General features: G+C 42.6%; 2 protein-coding genes across 2 annotated transcripts; one reads left to right on the top strand and one right to left on the bottom strand.

Moving 5' to 3' along the window:
- Window positions 1-7,725: 7,725 nt before the first annotated feature.
- On the top strand, window positions 7,726-11,331 carry LOC124663887 (protein JASON-like). The gene is made up of 7 exons (XM_047201535.1): window positions 7,726-7,836; window positions 7,977-8,031; window positions 8,153-8,226; window positions 9,504-9,730; window positions 9,823-10,603; window positions 10,692-10,771; window positions 11,286-11,331. Exons 1-7 carry the CDS (start codon window positions 7,726-7,728, stop codon window positions 11,329-11,331), a joined length of 1,374 nt encoding a protein of 457 aa, XP_047057491.1.
- A 923-nt stretch (window positions 11,332-12,254) lies between these two features.
- Window positions 12,255-19,107, bottom strand: LOC124700429 (molybdenum cofactor sulfurase-like). Its single transcript, XM_047232565.1, has 22 exons — window positions 18,687-19,107; window positions 18,385-18,483; window positions 18,226-18,284; window positions 17,654-17,814; window positions 17,141-17,316; window positions 16,411-16,531; window positions 16,188-16,290; window positions 16,059-16,104; window positions 15,791-15,829; window positions 15,548-15,704; window positions 15,369-15,471; window positions 15,116-15,232; window positions 14,928-15,005; window positions 14,733-14,834; window positions 14,531-14,603; window positions 14,331-14,441; window positions 14,160-14,224; window positions 13,669-13,817; window positions 13,240-13,472; window positions 12,921-13,054; window positions 12,694-12,804; window positions 12,255-12,618 (listed from the first exon to the last, which is right to left on the bottom strand). The coding sequence occupies exons 1-22, from the start codon at window positions 18,796-18,798 to the stop codon at window positions 12,451-12,453; spliced, it is 2,517 nt and encodes an 838-aa protein (XP_047088521.1). The 5' UTR covers window positions 18,799-19,107; the 3' UTR covers window positions 12,255-12,450.
- Window positions 19,108-19,464: the final 357 nt, after the last annotated feature.

Here is a 19,464-nt window from a genome sequence, read left to right on the forward strand (position 1 = left end):
TTCCGGTGGTGGTGGTCCACCTACACCTCCAGCTGGTAAGCAGACGCCGCCCCCCAGTCCACCTCCGGCGGGTAAGCAGACGCCGCCCCCCAGTCCACCTCCAGCGAAGAAGCAGAAGCAGGGGTTACGGGGGACAGCAAGGCAACCCCCTCCTGGACTATTAACCCGAAGCCTTATGTACCTAAGACCACAAGGGTACCAATGCCATCACTGAAGCCTCTCCTCCCGAGACCTTGGGAACTTAGTGTCGAGGAAACCGACGTGGCCGCGGCTGCTCACCATGGGAATGGAAGGCGGAAGTCAAGTCGAAAAAAGATCCTGAGCCCAAGCTAGTATATACTGAGAAGCAAAAGAAGTGGGCTAATGATTTTTTGACGACACCGTCCCAAATCCAGCAGAATCTGTCAGACGACTATGGACGTGAATTTCTTAGGCAAAAATCATTACTGGAAAAAGCCTTGGCGGAGAAGAAAGCAGCAAGTAAAAAATGCGGGAAACAAGTTTCCCAGCTCGGGGAACAGACAAAACAATCGACCCCCCGCTCAAAGTGGAAGTCGTTCCTTCCGTTACGACGTCCTTCAGAGCCGATATGGATAAGGACATGGAACTATTGGACCCCGCTATCCTAGCAGCTGCTAGCACACAGGAAATGACTGTAACGACGGCCAAAGAAAGAGCGACCGAGTTCGGTATGACTCTTCGTGCATTGTTAGGCTTTGAGGATGCGCCAATAAGTGAGGTAGCATTTACATATAAGCCGAATGGGCCTCTCATCGATCTTGCGCAGGAAGCGAGTCTACCAACACAAATACGAAATCTGCTACTCTGGTACAAGGATTTCATAAAAATTAAAGCCGGCAAAGAATATATTTATGCGGAAGTTAGAGAGGAGCATCGCTTCAAACATTACTATGTACAAGTTCATATGAGTGAATTGTTCCAGTTGTTCAATCTGCGCGAGCTCGACAAATCTCTCATGAGTTGCTACGTTCTGTAAGTGATTTATTTCTATAATTAAATCTCTACCTCATCTCGTTCATTGCCTGCACTATATTGTCCTAACTATATTAATTCTTGTGTACGATATTATGCAGAATGAAGCTTGGGGAATGCAAAATAAGGAACATCCATGATATTGGGTTCATTGATCCACATATTATTAATGGATATGTGTTAGAAAATCACCCCCAAGAAGTGGAGAGAGACATGTACAAGTTTCTTACAAAGCAGGAACTCAAAAGTGAAATTCTATTTCCTTACCATTTTGGGTGAGTGTTTATGTCTTGTGCATATTCTCTTTTGTTTACTCCATGTTATGTATCGATGAGTTATGCATGCCTGTGTATGTAACGTGTCCGCAGGTTCCACTGGATTCTGCTAATAACTCAATTTGACAACTCCAGAGTTGAAGTCATGGACTCTCTGAATATGGACCCAAAGCATTGTACCAACATAAGATTAATGCTGCAAAAGTAATTATTTTCAATCATTTGTGCAATATATCAGCCTCTTTCGTTCATTCCTGATATCAAGTAACTAATAACTCCCTTGTTTATTTAATTTACCCTGCAGGGTTTGGAAACGGTTCAAAGATAACATAACCGGTGAATTCAAAGATCAGCTAACATTTAGAAGGTTAGCTAATGTTCCAACTCAGCCAAAGGGGACCAATCTATGTGGATACTATGTTTGTGAGTTCATCCGGGGACACACCTCTGAGCAGAGGGCTCGGGATATCAACTTGCGGAGGAGTGACTTGCGAGAGAAGCTTGATCCAGAAGCTCGCTTTCGACCAATTCAAGAGGAATTAGCAGGATTTTTTATGAGGGAGATCCTCCATTCTAATGGACAACAATATTACGAGGACGAAGAACTTTTAATGCCGTAAATTGTATATGAAAACTTGTTTGAAGTTGTATATGGTCACCCAAGATTGAATATTATATATTCCTCTTGAATTCTTCTTGTTTGAAATTTTAAACTTGTTTGAAATTGTATATTCATATGCATCAACGTGTAACATGTATATAGTAGCGTAGAATATGTGTACTAAAACTTCTTTGAAACTAAAATAAAACATAAAATAAAATATAAAAGAAATGAAAACACAACAAAATAAAACCCGGTTTAGGGGTTTAAACCCTAAACCTGCAAAGACCTTTAGTCTCGGTTGGTCACACCAAGTCACCAACTGGAACTAAAGGTACTCCACCCGACGCACGTCTGCAGCCCACGTGGATGGACCGACTAAAGGGGGCCTTTAATCTCGCATATTTAGTCCCGGTTGGGAATCCGGGACTAATGCCCATTTTTCTACTAATGTTAGGCAATCCTACGATATATAGAGTCGGAGGTAATCACTACAGGAGATCGTTTCTTTGCCGTGTACCGAAAATATGCGGCATGACACTACAGGATTAGCCGGAGGTAATCACTACAGGAGATCGTTTCTTTACCCTTACATAATCCTCTTTCTCTAGCTCAGAAATTTGACATGGCGGACAACAAACTCAATGTATCTACATTTCCTTTTTCTTAAGTCATTGTCATTAGAATCCTTTTAGAGGCCATTACTTTCATGGCCACATCGCACATACTATCTTTTTCCTAGCTCTTATTTAGTTTCAATCTCTTTTTGTTGTGATTTCTATAATTAATAGTAGACGGAGTAACATCGTTAGTACATGAACTTGACAAAGTGTTCTACTTAGAGCATCTCTAGTAGAGCCCGAAAAAACGCAAACCGAAAAGAAAGGATTCAGTCTCCCGAAAACGAGAGTTAGTCCGTTTTTGGCAGTGGCGCCGAACAGAAACAGTAAAGATGAGCTGAAAACATGAAATTAGAAATCTCGCGGGAGAATTCATCGATGAAAACATATAGACGATAGTTGTTGCTCCGATTGAGCACCAAACTTTACATAATTCAAACTAATAACCCAAATTAACTAATATCCGCAGCAGCGCGATCTACTTTTGCCCAAAAATCGGCCACGCGGCGTACGCGCGACGACGGCGGTGGTGGCGGTGGAAGGCGAGGCGACGGACGCTTGGAGCTCCTAGTCGTCGTCGAGCTCGACGATCTCCAGCTGGAAACGGCGGGCGCATTCTTCAGGGCGCCCCGCCTCGTATTCCTGGACTTGCAGGACGGCGTCGGCCTCCTCGCGGCGCCAGCGTCGACGGGCCTCCGCGGCAGACACGGCCGCCACCTGAGCGACAACAGCCTCCTCCTCCTCGTCGTCGTGGACGTAGTCCTCGGCGGACACGACCGTCGCCGTCGTCTCTGCGACGACAGCCAGCTCCGCCTCCTCCTCTTCTTCTTCTTCCTCCTCCTCCTCCTCCTCCTCCTCCTCCGACTCTTCCTCCTCCGACTCTTCCTCTTCCTCCTCGGACTCGGACCAACGGAGGCGTCGCGAACCGCCGGTGGAGGACCCCTCGCCTCCTAGCGCGTACTTGGCGAGCTCCCCCGGGGGCGTGAGCCCCCTGTCGGTCCACCGGCGGGCGCTGCGCTTGCGTGCGCCCTCCGAGCGGACCCATTTCCGCCGCTCCTCCTCGGTGCGGAATACAGGTGGACGCGGCGGCGACTCCCCGCCGCCCAATCCTGCAGCTGGGCTGCCAGCACCTCCACGGGAGGCCATCGCGCGTCGGAGGGTGGAGGTGCGGTGGCTGGCTGCGCGTGGATTATTGCTCGTCGGAGCAGGGGACTGACGGCGGCGGAGGAAGAGAAGACGGCGGAGGGGAGTAGGGTTTGCGACCCGAACTCCCCTCGGTGAACCCTTTTAATAGGGGCCGTGCGGGGAGTTGTTCGGGCCCCTGAACTTCCAATTCGGGCCGGCCCACTTTTTCGGGCGCTGATCTGCACCAGTTTCGGCCCGAACCCGTAAATCCCCCGAAAAAGTTCGGTTCCGGCGGGATTTACGGGCTCTGTTAGAGATACTCTTAGTACATAAACTTACAAACCGCCCAGTCTTATCAACTCGCCTAAGTGAGACACCAAAGTTAAAACCGCTGACTCGCAATGCTGACATTGATCGTGCACCATTTCACCGAGTATTCTAAGGATTCTTTTGTTAAATAACAGGAAATCATGCACCACATCACACATGTAAACACCCAAGATCACCAATGGAGCATCACCTTTTTTGCCAATATCATCAACGAATGTGAACCAGACAGCTATGACTCAATTTACAAAAAATATTAGTAAAAAATCATACAGAAATATTATTTGGAAAATTGCGAAGAAATAATATAAACGGTATACTATGTCTTAAAAACTCATCAATATATAATGATCTCAACATAGAACAACAACTAAAGTTTACAAACAATAATATGTGTCTTAAAAATACCATAATATGATTTAGATACTTAGAGAGAAAAATAGACCGGTTTTGACCTTTTGTGTATCACTTAGACAAATTTATGTATTAAATCAAACATCTTACAAATTCGTGTACTAAACTGAACATCCTTGACAAGTTTATGTACTAAAGCGTGTAGTTGAAAAATATGAAGCTAGCTAGTTGCTCGTGCACATACGTAACCTGGCGGAATTTGGTACACCCGAACTTTTCGATCAATTAGGTGCACGCATGCACGTGCACATGGTAGTGTGTTGGATGAGAATTCCCAAGTCCTACCAACTCGCGAGACTTTATCAGTAGATGCCGAATCGAATGGAAAAAAAATGCCCCCAAAAAGTCTTTGAAAAGGCACTATAGCATGCCGAGGTCGTGGTGCCCTACCAGGCTGACATCGCACATCCGCATAATTCCGAACTCCAAAGTTTCTGCTTTTTTTTTTTGGTTTGTAAAGACCCCAAAGCTAGCTTCTTCTTCTTTTTGTAAAGAGTCCAAAGCTTACAACAGGCGCCGCATTATATCACAGCACGCGAAACTTTCCATGTCTGCACCTACATACGCATGATGCTGCTGCTCCATAAACATTCCAAGATCGCACTCCATCACGTGATCCATGTGTGCACGTATAGATACCTATACTAAAACTCAAATTTCAAATATTCGAAGTCCATACAACTTTGGTATGAACGACAGTTAGTGGTTATCAATGGGGGCGTAATCTCTATCTAGAATTTCACGCACTCTCAATACAAGAAAGTTTGAACGTAGACCATCATGTACGTACGGTAATAAATTTACCCGTTCTGTTTTTCAACGGCGTATATTGCGACAGTTACCTCAGAGAGCAATAATCCAACCGCGCTCTCCAACCTGATAAACGTCAAAGCCCTGTCTGAACATTAGAGCAAGTATAATAGAGTCTAGTCAGCTGACTATAAAACATTAAATAATATATTTTAGATGAGTTGGAGGAGAGAGAAGGAAGGTGGGCTACTATGCAATAGCCAGCTCTTGCACGTGCTCCTAGGCACCTTGTGAGAGTGGAATGTGGGCCATATATTAGTAAAGTACTACATTCGTATAGCCAACTATTGTACATGTTAGCTATATGATGACTACAAATGATATGACATCTTGTTATAGCCAACAGTTGGCTATACTATTGGAATTGCTCTTACGGAACAATTGGCAATGTCAACCATACGTACAAGTTACAGCAGAAATTTTTTTCTTCACCCCATGCCCATGCGCCGGTCATGTCGAGTTTTTCTCCTGTCTAGGTATTCGGTTCCATGGTATGGAAAGTCGAACGAACGCCCGGTCGCTAGAAATTAATGCTTGTTAATCTAGAGTTGGAACCACGAGGTTTGACACTCTATATCTCATAAAGGTGGAATCTTTTTTTCTATGGAAGATGACGTTTCCATCGATAGCGAGATTCAGGTGGTGACTTCGTTAATCTTAAAACCTGCCGATTTAGTTTTGTTGGACTTGGTTTCTCTAATTTGCTCATAAGGGTAGCGTGTGTGTGCGTTCAGACGTTCATAGGGTAAGTGTATATACGTATCTGTGAGCATCTTCGTCCGTGTACTATGATTCGAAAAAAAATCTTTCTCTCCAGTTCGGTTACTCATCCATGCAAATTTCAAACATGTTATTCGTCCATGCATATTTTTGCGTGTATAGATAGACACCATGATGCTAGTAGGAGTGTGTTGGTGGTTATCCATGATAAAATAGATCTCGCCGGATCTAGAGTGACGGGGAATGTTGATGATGCTGCTTACCGGCCTTGATGTTGGTTTAGCTTTAGTGTAGGTGGGTAGTTGGGTTAGACCATAGGTGGGTTTGTTTTGCATGTTTCACTGGATTATTCTCTAATTTTCTTTGTGGCGGTAAATCCGTCTAGACATTAGCGGGCGTAAAAACTTCTCAGAACATGGGTAAACTTGTTTAAGATGCTAGTTTTTTGGACAAAATTATTCTTAAGAACGTCATGTAACGCAAGCAGGGGCGCCGCCAGGAAGCATGGCGAGATGCCAAGGGCGTGAGAGAAGCTAGATCCGTCCCTGGGTGTAGAGGATAAGCCTCGGGCCTCGGAGGAGCAGTGGAGGAGCTCAAAGATATTTTAATAAATTTTGTTAAATTTGGCACAATACATTGATTATCCCACTCAAACTTGTTCAAGGCTCATTTAGTCTCCTCTAAATCTTGTCTTTTTGCGGTGCTTCCACAAAAATCATGTTGAGTCTGCGCCATTGGTGGTTATCCATGATAAAATAGATCTCGCTGAATTTAGAGTGATGGGTGATGTTGATGATGTCGCTTGATGGCCTCCTCGATCATATTTGTTTACACGTTTTCATCCTCTAATTTTTTTTGTCTCTTAAAATCCGAGTAGAGGCCAAGTCTCGGAGCTTAGAGAAGCTTAGAGCACCTGTATCAAATCTCATACACTCGCGAAAACTGTAAACGAGCCGCTTTTTTTCCATTCTATGTTAGCTCACAAAAGTTTTGCGGGAAACAAACAAGTTTTGTCGCCTATGTAAAAAAGACAAAAAAAAAACATATAACGTGAAAGCTATTTTGAAGCACCAAAAATTATCTTTTTTTAGACAGACCAGAAAAATGACATTCTTTTCTAAAAACTTGGTGTGCGAACATAGAAGCGTGTGCCCCGATATTTGTTCAGAATTTATAAAAAAATATTAAATATGAGTTTTAGGGTTCAGGTGTATCTTTTAAATACTGCGCGCGAGACCGTAAAGACGAAGATGTCCACACGTAATTCCTTTGCTTCGTGCAATTTCAAAGAGGCGGTGCCTAGCTCAGTTTGCAGCCACAACTTTAGGCGTGAGTTCGTCGCCGGAATCTGCAGGAAATCCTCGCGGCCATGGACAAGTCGGCGTCGGGGTAAACATTTTTCTCGTGGAGACTACAACAACAGTGTTCTTCGTTCCCGTCGCCGACTTCTCGCGCAGCCCACAACCCAGACTGGTCAAATCACGCCACATCGTTATCACACGGTACAGTTCGCGATCGCTACCTTTCCCAAGCTGCCTGCAGGCCCAAACAAACCAATTAATCATCACAGTACGGCCCGGGTAGCGTAACTGGGCTGAAATGACCACATCCCGGCCCAGAAACCAAACCAGGCCGAGACTGACGGAGCCCGGCCCATCGAGATTGACCCCATTCGCCTCTGACCTTCTTCCTGCTCACTACGGCTACATCTCCACCTCGATTTCAAACGGCCGTCTTCGTCTCACCTCGCCTCCGTCCCGATCCGGCGGGAGCCCAGCCGCGAAACCCTAGCCGCCGCCGCCGCCGCCGCCGCCGGCGGAGTCCCGCGAGAGGAGCCCCGATGTGCGGGTGCGCGGCGGCGATCGCGCGGGCGGTCGTGGACTTCCTCGACGCCGTCCTCGTCGCCTGCTTCCGCTCCTGGTTCCGCACCGGCCCCGTCGCGGCCCACCGGGTAAGGGAAAACCCTACCCACCTCGCCCTCCCGCCTCCTCCCACCGCCCTTCGCGTCGAACTGCTCGATCCGGGCTTCGGATCGTGGCAGCTGCCTGCCACGCGGCGCTGATTGCTTTTGCTGCGTGTGTGTGCGTGCAGGATCCGCCCGTGCACAGGGATCGGCTCGGAGGGGTGCTCTCGGACGAGGAGAAAGGTATTCCGTCGCCTTCGGCACCCCTACATCCTGGATCGTTTCAGCCAGATTTGGGGATTTTTGAGGCATGGTTTCGTTTGTTGCTAGTGCTTAACCTCGGCGCGTGGTGGCGTTGTTGCAGGTTTTGGAACGAGCAAAGGGTCGGACGAGCATTTGGGAGATGATCGTGGCATCGACAATCAGCTCAGGCAAGAGGTATGCGACTATGCGTCCGCTAAGCTCCCAGGCGATCTGATGTTCAGTGTTGTGTCACACGACAGTGGGGAATAGTTGTCGCTCGACCTAGGTGGTTAACATTTTGGCTCTTTATGCGCTGCCTTTAGCTTTCTCGCTGCGACAAGGAGGCGGGTTTAGAGTGAATTTCATATTGTGCCTGCTTTTTCATGATGCGCATTGTGTATGTGGATAGCTTAGACGGACTTCTCCCCAAAAAAGGATAGGTTAGACGGACAAATTTAAGTTTACAAAGTACTGCACTCTATCTCTATCTTCCTGATGTGGCATAAAAACTACCATGACAAATGCTTTGGTTAGTGTATATTGTCAACTGTGAACTGCAGATAGTTAGCTTAGCTGCTGGCCGGTTAATTGTACGTGTATGTTATGAATTGAATGGGATGGTTCTGGAATTTTGTGGAGTGGGTGTGGTATATGGTCAATCATTCCTTTGATATGTTCTGCTAAAATGTACTGCCTCTGTCCCAAAATAACTTGCTCAACTTTGTCTAGATACGGATGTATGTATCTAGACAAAGTTGAGCAAGTTATTTTGGGACAGAGGGAGTAGTAAGAATGTAAGATGCTGATACAAGTAGAGAATTGCTGTGCGACTGTTGTGACAGTAATGTCTTAGTTTGATCAAGGTTGATGTTCTGATTGTATAGGTGTTACCTTTAGCTTTCCAACTCCTACAAGGGTACAATATACTAGTTGTGGCATATATTTTTTCATAAACTTTAGTTACCGTACGTTTTCAAATGACCACAGCGAATAGCTATTTGCTGGTTGGCTGTACTTGTATGCTATGTACTGAATATGACGGTTCTTGAATTTCATCGAGCAGGTGTGCTATGTGGCCAATCATTCTTTGTTATGATCTGGTAAAATGTAGAATCTCCTATGTTCCTTTTTTACCGAACATAGCAGTCGTGAGGCTGGGATAGCTAATGTACCCACAGATGTCTGTACGTTTGCATTGTGGTCAAATATATCCTGTAAAAGTAACCTTTCTTGTCTTTTAGCCATTACAATATTTCGATGTTTTCAATAGTTTATGGCTATGAGTTTGACCATTGAAGTTGCTGAAAATAGTTCTGCTTTAAACATTGGAACATACTATGGTTTTAGTACAGAATTTTTCATCGCTCCTAGTCCTATCTTGTTGGGAAAGCTCACTTGTTGCTGATTTCATTATGATTATATTTCACTTCTTAATTTTATCTTCTGCATTTGTTTCCTTCTTTTACATTCAGACAGCACATGTCTCATTTTTTATTCCTTGGAGAAGACGTAAATTGATTTTCCATGTTTCTCTTAAATCTACCCTGGCAGATTACCTCAAGTTATGTGGCACAATATCTCAAACCCCGGCTGAACTCCAAAATGCTTCACCTGATATTAATTTGGAAATCGCTAATGAGGTGGGGAAAATATCTGGAATAGGAGCAACATCAGTATCTGAATTTAATTCATCTGAATGGTAATAACTGCCTTAGTTTTCATGAATGTCTGGAAATCATTTAAAATTATTGTGATTAGACTGTATAATTGATATTTATGCCAACCTTTCAGCTTCAAATGTGAGGAGGATCATACTTTGATGACTGAAATTGAAGTTCCACGAGTTGAATCAGTTGATTCGGTTCCTCAATCAGTTCTCCGTGAGAAGTCGCCATTTTGGAGCATCAAAAACAGGTTTTCTGGTTCCAGTGGCTCACCCTGCCCGACACCTTTGGTTCTCAGCGATGATATGCAGACGCCTGGAACAATTTATACTTCACATACAGGGTCTTCTATGTCTAGAAAGCGTGTGCGCACCCGCAAACAGTTTGTCTATCCTGTCTTGAGACCCATAGAGAACAGGCTTCATCCGATGGAACTGACAGGAGATTCTCTACCAATGCTTCCCTCGAATACGCCTAGACAGATAAATTCGAGAGCAGATTATGTCAAGAAACCGCACAAGACCTCTTCAAATTCAGTGGCTAAGGTGGGATTTTCAAAATCTCCACCAATCTGTTTTCCCAATGAGAATGCTCTGTGCCAAGAAAAAGAAACACACTCTCCTGAGGAGTTGAAGTACCAAATCAGCAGCCCAAAGTCTAATTCGGATGAAAAGCATGCTGCATTGAGCCTGGCTCACTGGCTTAAACCTCCATCCCCAGAAGGTGAGAATCAAGGTGCTGTCCGTTCACCAGCTTCCGACAAATTGCATGATGAGAACGCACCTATGATGAGTCCTGTCTTTACATCAGCTTCTGAAATGAACACAGATGTTGAGAATCCTAGTCCAGAATTATGCAAGGCATGGGATGGCAACTGCATTCCAAACACAACTACTAAGTACAAGGAGGTATACACTGACCGTTTATAATTTATCTAATGCGTTCCTTAACTCGTGGTTCTATTAGCTAACTATGTTAAGGTATCACTAATTTTAGGATCAGAAGGTCAGCTGGCATGCCACACCATTCGAGGAAAGGTTGCTGAAGGTTCTATCTGATGAACCTAACCCTCCAAGGTTTGTTCCTTTTTAGACATGAAGGAAAATATTTCCTTTGTCCTTTTCCCAACTCTTTGTTCATGTGTGAAGCTACTTACTACAATTAAACTTACATTGTGCATTGATAATATCATGGTTCTAATGCAGGAAACTTGTCAGCGGAAATTCATTCCAAGTTGAGGATGGCAATGGCATTCCGAACACAACCACCAAGTATAATGAGGTATGTATACACTGATTGTTTATCTAATGTGTTTCTTAACTTGTGGGTACATCAACTAACTGTTCGAAGATATCAACTGATGTTAGGATCAAAAGGTTAGCTGGCACGCCACACCATTCGAGGAAAGGTTGTTGAGATTTTCATCTGATGAACTGAACCCACCAAGGTTTGTTCCTTTTTTTTTGTGAAACAAGATTTGTTCCTTTTTGGACATGAACCAACATTTGGCCTTTCTCTTCTTGTCAGCATGAAGCTATTTATTGCTAATATTGTACATTTCACATTGCTAATATCATGATGCTAATGCAGAAAACTTATCAGAGGAAACCTGTTCCATGTCGAGGAAACTTGCTAGAGGAGAAAGCTGAATATAAACGTCAGAGATCCCAATCCAAATGGTTATAAATCAAGTTGCCAACTTTTGAAGCTGCATAGAGTTGATATGGAAAACAAACTTGATGCTGTAAATTTTTTTGTCTTCGCCATGTACCTATCACTTAAACTTTTGCCTTCTCGCTGTTGCGATGTTATATACAAATGGTAGATGCTATAGGTGCTACCCTGATATAAATATCAACTGCTGATAGAGTATTAAAATGTAAGAAACGTTACTACATATGCTCCCTATATTTTGAAATGCATCTTATTTACATTTTAAATTTTAAAAAAATTGAAACAAAAAATTCGTACGTACATCTTCACGTGCTACGCGCTCACAAAGTCGTTTCATAAAAAATCGACTTATCATGTGACGTATGTAAAAAAGAAAAAATTCAGTGCTAAAAATAATGCTTTTCACAAGATAAAGTTTCTCCTTTTTAGATAGACCACAAAAAACATTGGTTTTTCGTGAAACTTGGCGAATGCACGTACATTATGGAGATGTACATGTAGAATTTTTTATCCAAATTTTTTGACATTCCGAAGTATGCTTTTTTAGTATAGGGAGCATACGCACCCGGGAGCCGAATTGAATTTCCGGTTAGAGTACCATATTCCCTTTCTCCTGCAGATACAACATTGTTGAACCTTGTTACTACTCATGCTAAGCAGTGAGTGAGCTCACATTCATAGCATATATCAAACTAATGCACCTGAGTGTCGTTTAGTCTCTTGTTTCGGATAATTTTATTTTTGGCAAAGCAGCCAAATTTGGTTATGAAATTATCATGAATTCATTACGCATCATTGTTCTTATTTCTTACATGTCCAGCTGTGTACCACTCCCTATGTTCAGAGAAACAGCAGTCCTGAGGAACTCTGAAATCTGAACCATAGTTGACTAAACAATTTCCGTTTCCTTATATTTCTTTCTTTTTACACTGGAAAACAGGCATCATGTTCAAAAAGTATTACATACATTCATTTAAAGAATTGTTATACACGCTTGGTCATGTAGAATATCTGGTCGTGCAGAATATCTTCTACATTGATCGTAACTAAAAATATCTCCATTTGTTGTATGCGTATCTCCCTACATTCCTGTATGTAGTGACTCAACGGTCGCCAAGCATCTTTCTGGTGTAGCTGCCGTTGAAGGGTGCACTTCTTGCCCTACTTGGAGCCATCTCTCTGCGAGAATCTCCCGTTCTCCGTCTAAGCCGTCTTCATAGTTTAACAGGACACCAAACAGAATCTTGCCCTAGCAACGCATAATTTGATTTAACCACATAGCGGAAAACACAAACATTGGCTCACTCATGATACAACAACTGACCTTTTCTCGTCTGTAGGATGCTAAAGTTGCCAATGGTTCCTTCGACTTGATCACCTGCCCTGAGTTCTGCTGTAGGTTGATCATCTGGCAACGGTTGCAGCCTCCCATGGACTGCGCATGAACCATCCAAAATACAAATGAGCAACTCAGCAAGGAGGTTCAATTGTGTTCACAAATTACAAGAATCCCTTCTGTCAATGGGATCTGAGATGAAAAGGACACTTAACAGTAAAATAGGCATCTCCAATGTGAATCCTTCTCCAGTTGTCCTCGTTGTATGGCGTCGACCCAGAGATAACAATGTTGGGGCGAAATCTCATTGCATCAACAATAACCCGTTGCTTGCCATTTCCATTATTACCTAAACAATATTTAGATCAGGTTGTATCAAGAAAATGATGTGGAAGTTCAACTACACATTATGTACTGACTATGTCAAGCAATCACCATTGCAGCTTGCAAGAGCTATCTCGATCATTTGAATGAATAAATAGTCTTTTTGGTCCTTGATCAATAAGTAGGGAACAGGGAAAGAAAATTGCATACTTGAACTAAGCCGACTGTTGAGATCAGAGACACTCTCTTCAGATATTAGTAGCAGTTGCCCTTCATTGACAAAACTAAGTTTGCTTCGAGTATCCCTGCATAGACGGCCGTTCTTGCCAGTATGTGAGCAGGAACGGTTTGTGGAGCTTGAACATCTCATAAAGGTACAATGACGTCCAATAGCTTCACTGAACCACGTGTTTACATTGTCATCATAACTCTCTACCTCGTACCTGAAGCAATTTGCCACAATTAATGACCATTCTAGATCTGAATCTACCTGTAAAACTTGACAGAATATCACCAAATAAAAGATGCAAACCTAAAATAAACCCAAGACTATGTAAATGGAAAGATAGTGGATCATATCATTGTGAAAACTGGTTCAATTTAGAACAGCTGGACAAATATCTGATGATGCAACCATACCTTTGCCCATAAACATCTACTTCTGCAGTCAAATGAGTTAGATTCTCCAGAAGAGAAATTTCCAATTTATCCTTGCGTTTGGGAGACTCTATGAAGAGCTTCCCAAGTTCCAGGTTGATCAATGTGCGGATAGAACCCAACTCTGGTACCTGAAGAATATGAAAGCCCGCTAAGACTAGAAATAATGGAAGACAGTGCGTCAAATAATTTAAGCAAGATACAAAAGAATTATGTAGTTCTATTTAAGTTTGCTTATGAAATTATTTTATGTTGCTCTGTTCATGTCTAGAATGCAAATCTATCTCCATGTTATGTAATTACGTTATTTGCATGTAAAACAGATTCTCAATAACTAAATGCAAAAGGTAGTGGGCAGTTACAAATCAGGCCTTCAATTGCTTTAAATTTGCGTTTTCATCTCTGAGGAGAGAGCATCAAGGTGCTATCCTTGGAGGATTAATTCACCACAGCTAAACAAATAATTCAGTTACCTTCTTTTGAGTCAAAATTTCACCACCAGATCCTTGGAGGAGCCATTCTCTGTCATATTTTAAACCTAAGAAAAAACAAAAAAGAAACATGATTTATGCATATGGTGAACAAAAATACTGTAGCCAAACGTAATCGTGAAAGATAATCCATTCTACAGGATGTGCACATACCTCCAATGGCCAACGGCCAAATCTGCGCACTAAATCCTTGGCAAGATTTCACAGGATAAATAGTTATGGTCTTCAAGCGAACATCTGGAACAACTTGTTGACTCTGGTTGTCTGCAATTAAAATTTCATATGAACTACACTGGTAAAAAAAATACTAACAGATAAACAATATCACTAGTTTCATATCATAAAATTATTACCTACTAAGTCAAGCCCATTACTGAATGTTATTGGTTTGGACACAAATGAAGACTGCAGGAACTTCAAAAATCCCTAGAAAAGAAAAGGATATGAGAATACTGATGAGTTATTAGAGAGGATCTATGTCATTGGTAAGTTTCGAAGAACTATATGTTCAGTCCTCAAAACAAAGAAAGTGCAAACTTGATAAGAAAATCATACCGCTGCGTCTTCATAAGTGGACATATACCCAAATGATATCCTGACAGCACCTGTTGGTTTTCCTTTTATTACATCATTATCATCCCAACAAACATGCCCAGCCTAGCAAGCAAGCATGCATTTACGTTATTTAGATGTGGAACAGTTACAATCATATGATTATCATTGTGCTAAGCAGAACGTTGTATGGTGTACCTCAAAATTAGACACTAGATCCGAGTGCGACAAGCCAAGATACTTGGCACAAGCCCCAGGGTTACAGAAGCAACCTGTCTGCAAAACGGCAGAGAGAGAAATCAGCAAAGGAATCAACATGGGTAAAATGTCACTGCAAGGATGCTCCAGTACATCATGTAAAAAGACGGCTTGGTTTGTACACTTACACGAAGATGAATTCCTGATAAGGAAGCAAGCTTCTCTACCTCTCGGTATCCAAACCAGGTGCCATCTTCTCTTTTCAAATTGAATGTTATTGTGGGGCTCATCTTCAGATCTGCCACCTAAAACATATGTCATATTTCAGGCAAGAAATCCAGAACATCATGCTCATAATGTGAGGATCACTCCCTATGATAGAAGAAACTCAACAGCAACAAGAATTTTTAAAAAAGACGATAGGATTACTTGCTTTGATACCTTAGAAGCTTGATGTCCATAGATTATGCAAACTTTTTTGTTGTTTCCGTGCTTCATGTCCAGCATTTTATTTCTCACATAAGTAGCCAGAGATGCAGTGTGCCTACAAGAGAACAACTGAGTGTTTACAGAGAACATCCAGGACAGAAAATTATGCCCAAACCACCTTTAATATATACCGTGAAATAGCTGAGGTAGTTAGCATGCCAATTATCTTAAACCCATGACGTAGAGAAGCTATGCTCAAGAATGAGATTGTTCCATCCTCAAGAACTTGTTCAACGCTCTTTCTTTTTTTAACAAAGTCGATGTCAGCAATTGAAACAGCTACAGTTCCTAGAATGTCACACCAATTCCAAAACTAAATTAGTACCAAGACATAAGACAAATAGAACATCTAATTAATTAGAGGAGCAAGAAACCTCCACTGAAGTATGCCTTGTTCAGCAAACCAGCAGCCTCTGCAAAACGGAAATATGAAATATTTCATAAAGTTATCTATTGGGAGGAGGATTTCCCGCAACTACGTGAAGATTGTTTTAATAATTCCATTAATGTCATGCTATTTAATGTAGCTTATATCATGAGAAAATACAATACAGCTCTCATGCCAAATTAAAGTGATACATTTTCTTCAAAAAACGCAAAGGAATGAAACGCAAATTAAAGTGATACATGCTTGTTGCGTACCATTTTTTACAATCAGAGCACCAATACCAGTTGGATAGCCAAATATCTGCAAAGTTTATCAAAATATAACAATTGGTGACATCTCTAGGACCCAGTTTTTCAAGCCAATAATAGGTGCATATAGGTTACCTTGTAGAATGAACAGACAACAAAATCAGCAGGATATACATCTAAATTTGGTGGCTCAGTTGCACATCCTTTTGCAGCATCTAACAGAACCATCCATTGACCCCTGATTTCAAGCAATAATTATTGTAAAGATACTGAAGTTCTGCGAGAAGAGGATGACAACATTTGTAAAATAGTGTTGCCTTATCGAAAGCATGGCTGTTATAGTAATCAACCATCTTACTGCTGCTGCGAAGGGAACCCTGCAACTTTTCCTTCCTTGATGAGCTTGACCAAGTTAAGGTTGAATTTCTGTCCCGAGAAGTTGCACTCAGAAGGGAAAGCAAACAGATTCCAATTGTTTCCTATATCACAGAGAGCAAAAAAGTAATGAAAATATGAAATAAGAACCACGCCAGCTTTGCTATTCAGGTACATTAGAGCAAAATTTTATATTTGCCTTTCGTTGTTGCTTTGCTAGTCATTATACTCCCTCTCATCCATAACTTTTTTGCTCACTTTAGTTCAAATTTGAAGTAAAACCCCAACACTTGTTATGGATCGGAGGGAGTAGAATTTTTTATTTGTTTTCTTGTTCTATGTAATCGCTTACCAGGGTTTGAAGAACAGAGCTTTGTAATCAAATATTCGAGCATTTTACGTACATTGCAAGGTACACAATACTATCGTATAGTGCCAATTAAAGAAATCAAACGCGCAAGAATTCCAGGGACACTGAAAAATATGTTGCACCTAGCTTGTGGAAGTTTCACAATCCCATCAGAGCAAAATATCTAAGGATATAGCGAGTCAATAAGAAGCTACATAAAAAAATGTAATTCCTAGCTCGCTGATCAACTATTACAATGGAATATAAGATTGTATCATTGTATGTCATGGACGAATGATGCTAGTTAGCAATGATGTTAATATGTCAGGTAACTAAAGGAACAAGAAAAGCATACGGAATTTACCTGAAACTGCTGAAAGGTTTCCATTCTGGCAATTATGTGAAAGTGCATCTTCACCTCTTCTTTGGTTTGAGTGTGTTGAGATCTTAAACGAGCTAGGACTTCCATGGTTACTTTCGAGATCACCATCCTCATTAATATCAACCGCCAATACAGTAGCTCCTTTGCTCAGAGCATATCTATAAATACATTAAGGAAACACAAATTCTACAAGGTACCCTATGCAATTGTGATTTTCTCAACTTAAGCACATAATGCAAACAAACAAACAAACAAACAAGAATCATTCCTAAACTATGAAATTTAAAGAAACAATTGAATACAGTGATGAAAATATGTGAAAATGACAGCAATGCAGGTTCTATAAATCTGAGAACATGAAAACATATTATATGTACATAAACCATCCATACCATGGTGATATTGTAGCTTGTACTTGCATAGAGATATATGCTTTTAACTAGCCAGGAAGATAAAGATGTAAATCTGACATTGAGCATTTGTATGGAAGGATACTCTCTTATCCCAAGTACACTATTGTGATTTTCCATCGTGTACATGTAACAGCTTTCTCTACTCCAAGGAAAACATTCACCAACAAGTTTCAGAGCCGCTGTTGCCCCGGAGGTGAATATGCATTTGTAGTCTCTCGGAGATGCATTGAAGTATTTCAGTACCTGAGGAGATAACTTTCGCATCATATAACCACTAAAAGAGCCGATTGAAATTTCTCTCAAGTGCATACAATAGAGCATGGTGTTGGCAGTTTGCAGAGGTTTCAGCTCTCAAGCACAAAGATGTTGACACATGCAAATTTACGAATACTCCTCTCCAACTTTAGTTGTAGTTTGAGCATTCCTAATCTTAGATGATAAGTTCAGATAGAAATGGAACTAGCTCCGTTTAGGCCGTAAATGGAAAATGGACACAAAATAGCCTCATCAGCAAGTATCCAGCATTGGCTTTCTTTACACAGAAACTAAGGCTATGACTTTGGTCCTAACAAAGTTTGTCGCCATTGCTTTTGTAAACATGACTGAGTAGGTTCAAGTCTGAAATCTGAAATCTGAAGAAAAATCGATCAATACCTCATGGCGCGCCGCAGTAACGAGGTCGCTTGCGGCCATGCTCGAATCGCTCTGGCTATCTAACAAACATGTCAAGGACCACATCCACAGGAATTCACATCACATATGTCAATAACCATAAAGAAAGCAAGGTCTCTCGAGAAGGGGAACCAAGGATACGAGGATTGCCGTAGACATTGGAGGTGAGGTCCTTGACGACATCCGCCATCTGCGGCTCCGAGTACAGCGTCGCGCCGGCGTGGTCCAGGTACACCGTTCCTGCTCCCCCAAACCAAGCGAAACACAAATTAAATGCTATGAACTTCCTCCAGAAACATACAATTCTTTATTAACTGCGAAATTGGCATCACAATCGGAGCAAGAATGGTCCTTTCTACAGGGCACGGTAGAACAATCCGGTTTTTATCTCCTGATGAAACGCTCAAACGTATGAACAGGCAGAACAGTGGATCGGGTAGCACCTTCGAGCCGCTTGAAATCGGCGGCCCGCATCTCGTCGACGCCCCTGGGCGCGTCCGGGTAGCCGTAGTCGGCGCCGAACCGCTCCAAGAACTCCTCCTTGCTCTGATCCATGACCCTCTCTCACTCCAGCTCAGACCGCAGCCTGGACCCGGAATTGGCCGGTGGATCGGATTAGCTCGAGGAACCGGACTGGGTGGAGAGTGGAGGCGGTGGTGGTGGATGTCTCTGGAGGGCACTGGGCCGGGTGGGTTGTCGGGGGGAAGTCGGACTACTCGAAGAGAAGAGGATAAAATAGTTGGCGTGTGGCCTCGACGGCGAGAGGTGGCTACGTAATGGCTCACGCACGGATTGACCCCTCCCTCATTGGCTGCCTCCCGCGGTCAATGGAGCTTCGGCAGACGCATCAATGGCGTCACAGTCTTTATCTTCTCTTTGAGATAGATAGCTCAGGAAGATGGTAAGCAGGTGATGTGGAAGGCCCAGCCGAGTCCACCTGAGCGCATTCTGCAAAGGCCCGTGTACCACAGTAGTGGGCTGGAACGTGTAGGCTGGGCGTCAGCTTCCAAAGTGTTTTTTTCTTGTCCACGAGCTCGTTTGCAATTTACTTTTGCAGATTTATTATTGGTGCTATATGCATGGGACATACACGAACTTGTCCTCGACGTGCAAACACACCCAAATACTTGCAAAATGGGGGCAGGTGGTACACAAACTTGTAAGTCGGGTTCAAAAACACCCAGAACCAATCAGAACTTGCCACTTGGCTTGACACGCTGG

Source organism: Lolium rigidum, chromosome 1 (genome assembly GCF_022539505.1).
Source record: "Lolium rigidum isolate FL_2022 chromosome 1, APGP_CSIRO_Lrig_0.1, whole genome shotgun sequence".
NCBI classification, from domain to species: Eukaryota; Viridiplantae; Streptophyta; class Magnoliopsida; order Poales; family Poaceae; genus Lolium; species Lolium rigidum.

What these genes read in the sequence shown, in the direction of transcription:
- LOC124700429 (XM_047232565.1), bottom strand. Translation starts at nt 18,798, where the DNA reads ATGGATCAGAGCAAGGAGGAGTTCTTGGAGCGGTTCGGCGCCGACTAC. An exon ending in CGATTTCAAGCGGCTCGAAG is followed by an intron (nt 18,484 to 18,686) that starts GTGCTACCCGAT and finishes TTGGGGGAGCAG; the next exon opens with GAACGGTGTACCTGGACCAC. An exon ending in TTGTCTGTTCATTCTACAAG is followed by an intron (nt 16,105 to 16,187) that starts GTAACCTATATG and finishes TAAACTTTGCAG; the next exon opens with ATATTTGGCTATCCAACTGG.
- LOC124663887 (XM_047201535.1), top strand. Translation starts at nt 7,726, where the DNA reads ATGTGCGGGTGCGCGGCGGCGATCGCGCGGGCGGTCGTGGACTTCCTC. An exon ending in GCCCCGTCGCGGCCCACCGG is followed by an intron (nt 7,837 to 7,976) that starts GTAAGGGAAAAC and finishes GTGTGCGTGCAG; the next exon opens with GATCCGCCCGTGCACAGGGA. An exon ending in GCTCTCGGACGAGGAGAAAG is followed by an intron (nt 8,032 to 8,152) that starts GTATTCCGTCGC and finishes GCGTTGTTGCAG; the next exon opens with GTTTTGGAACGAGCAAAGGG.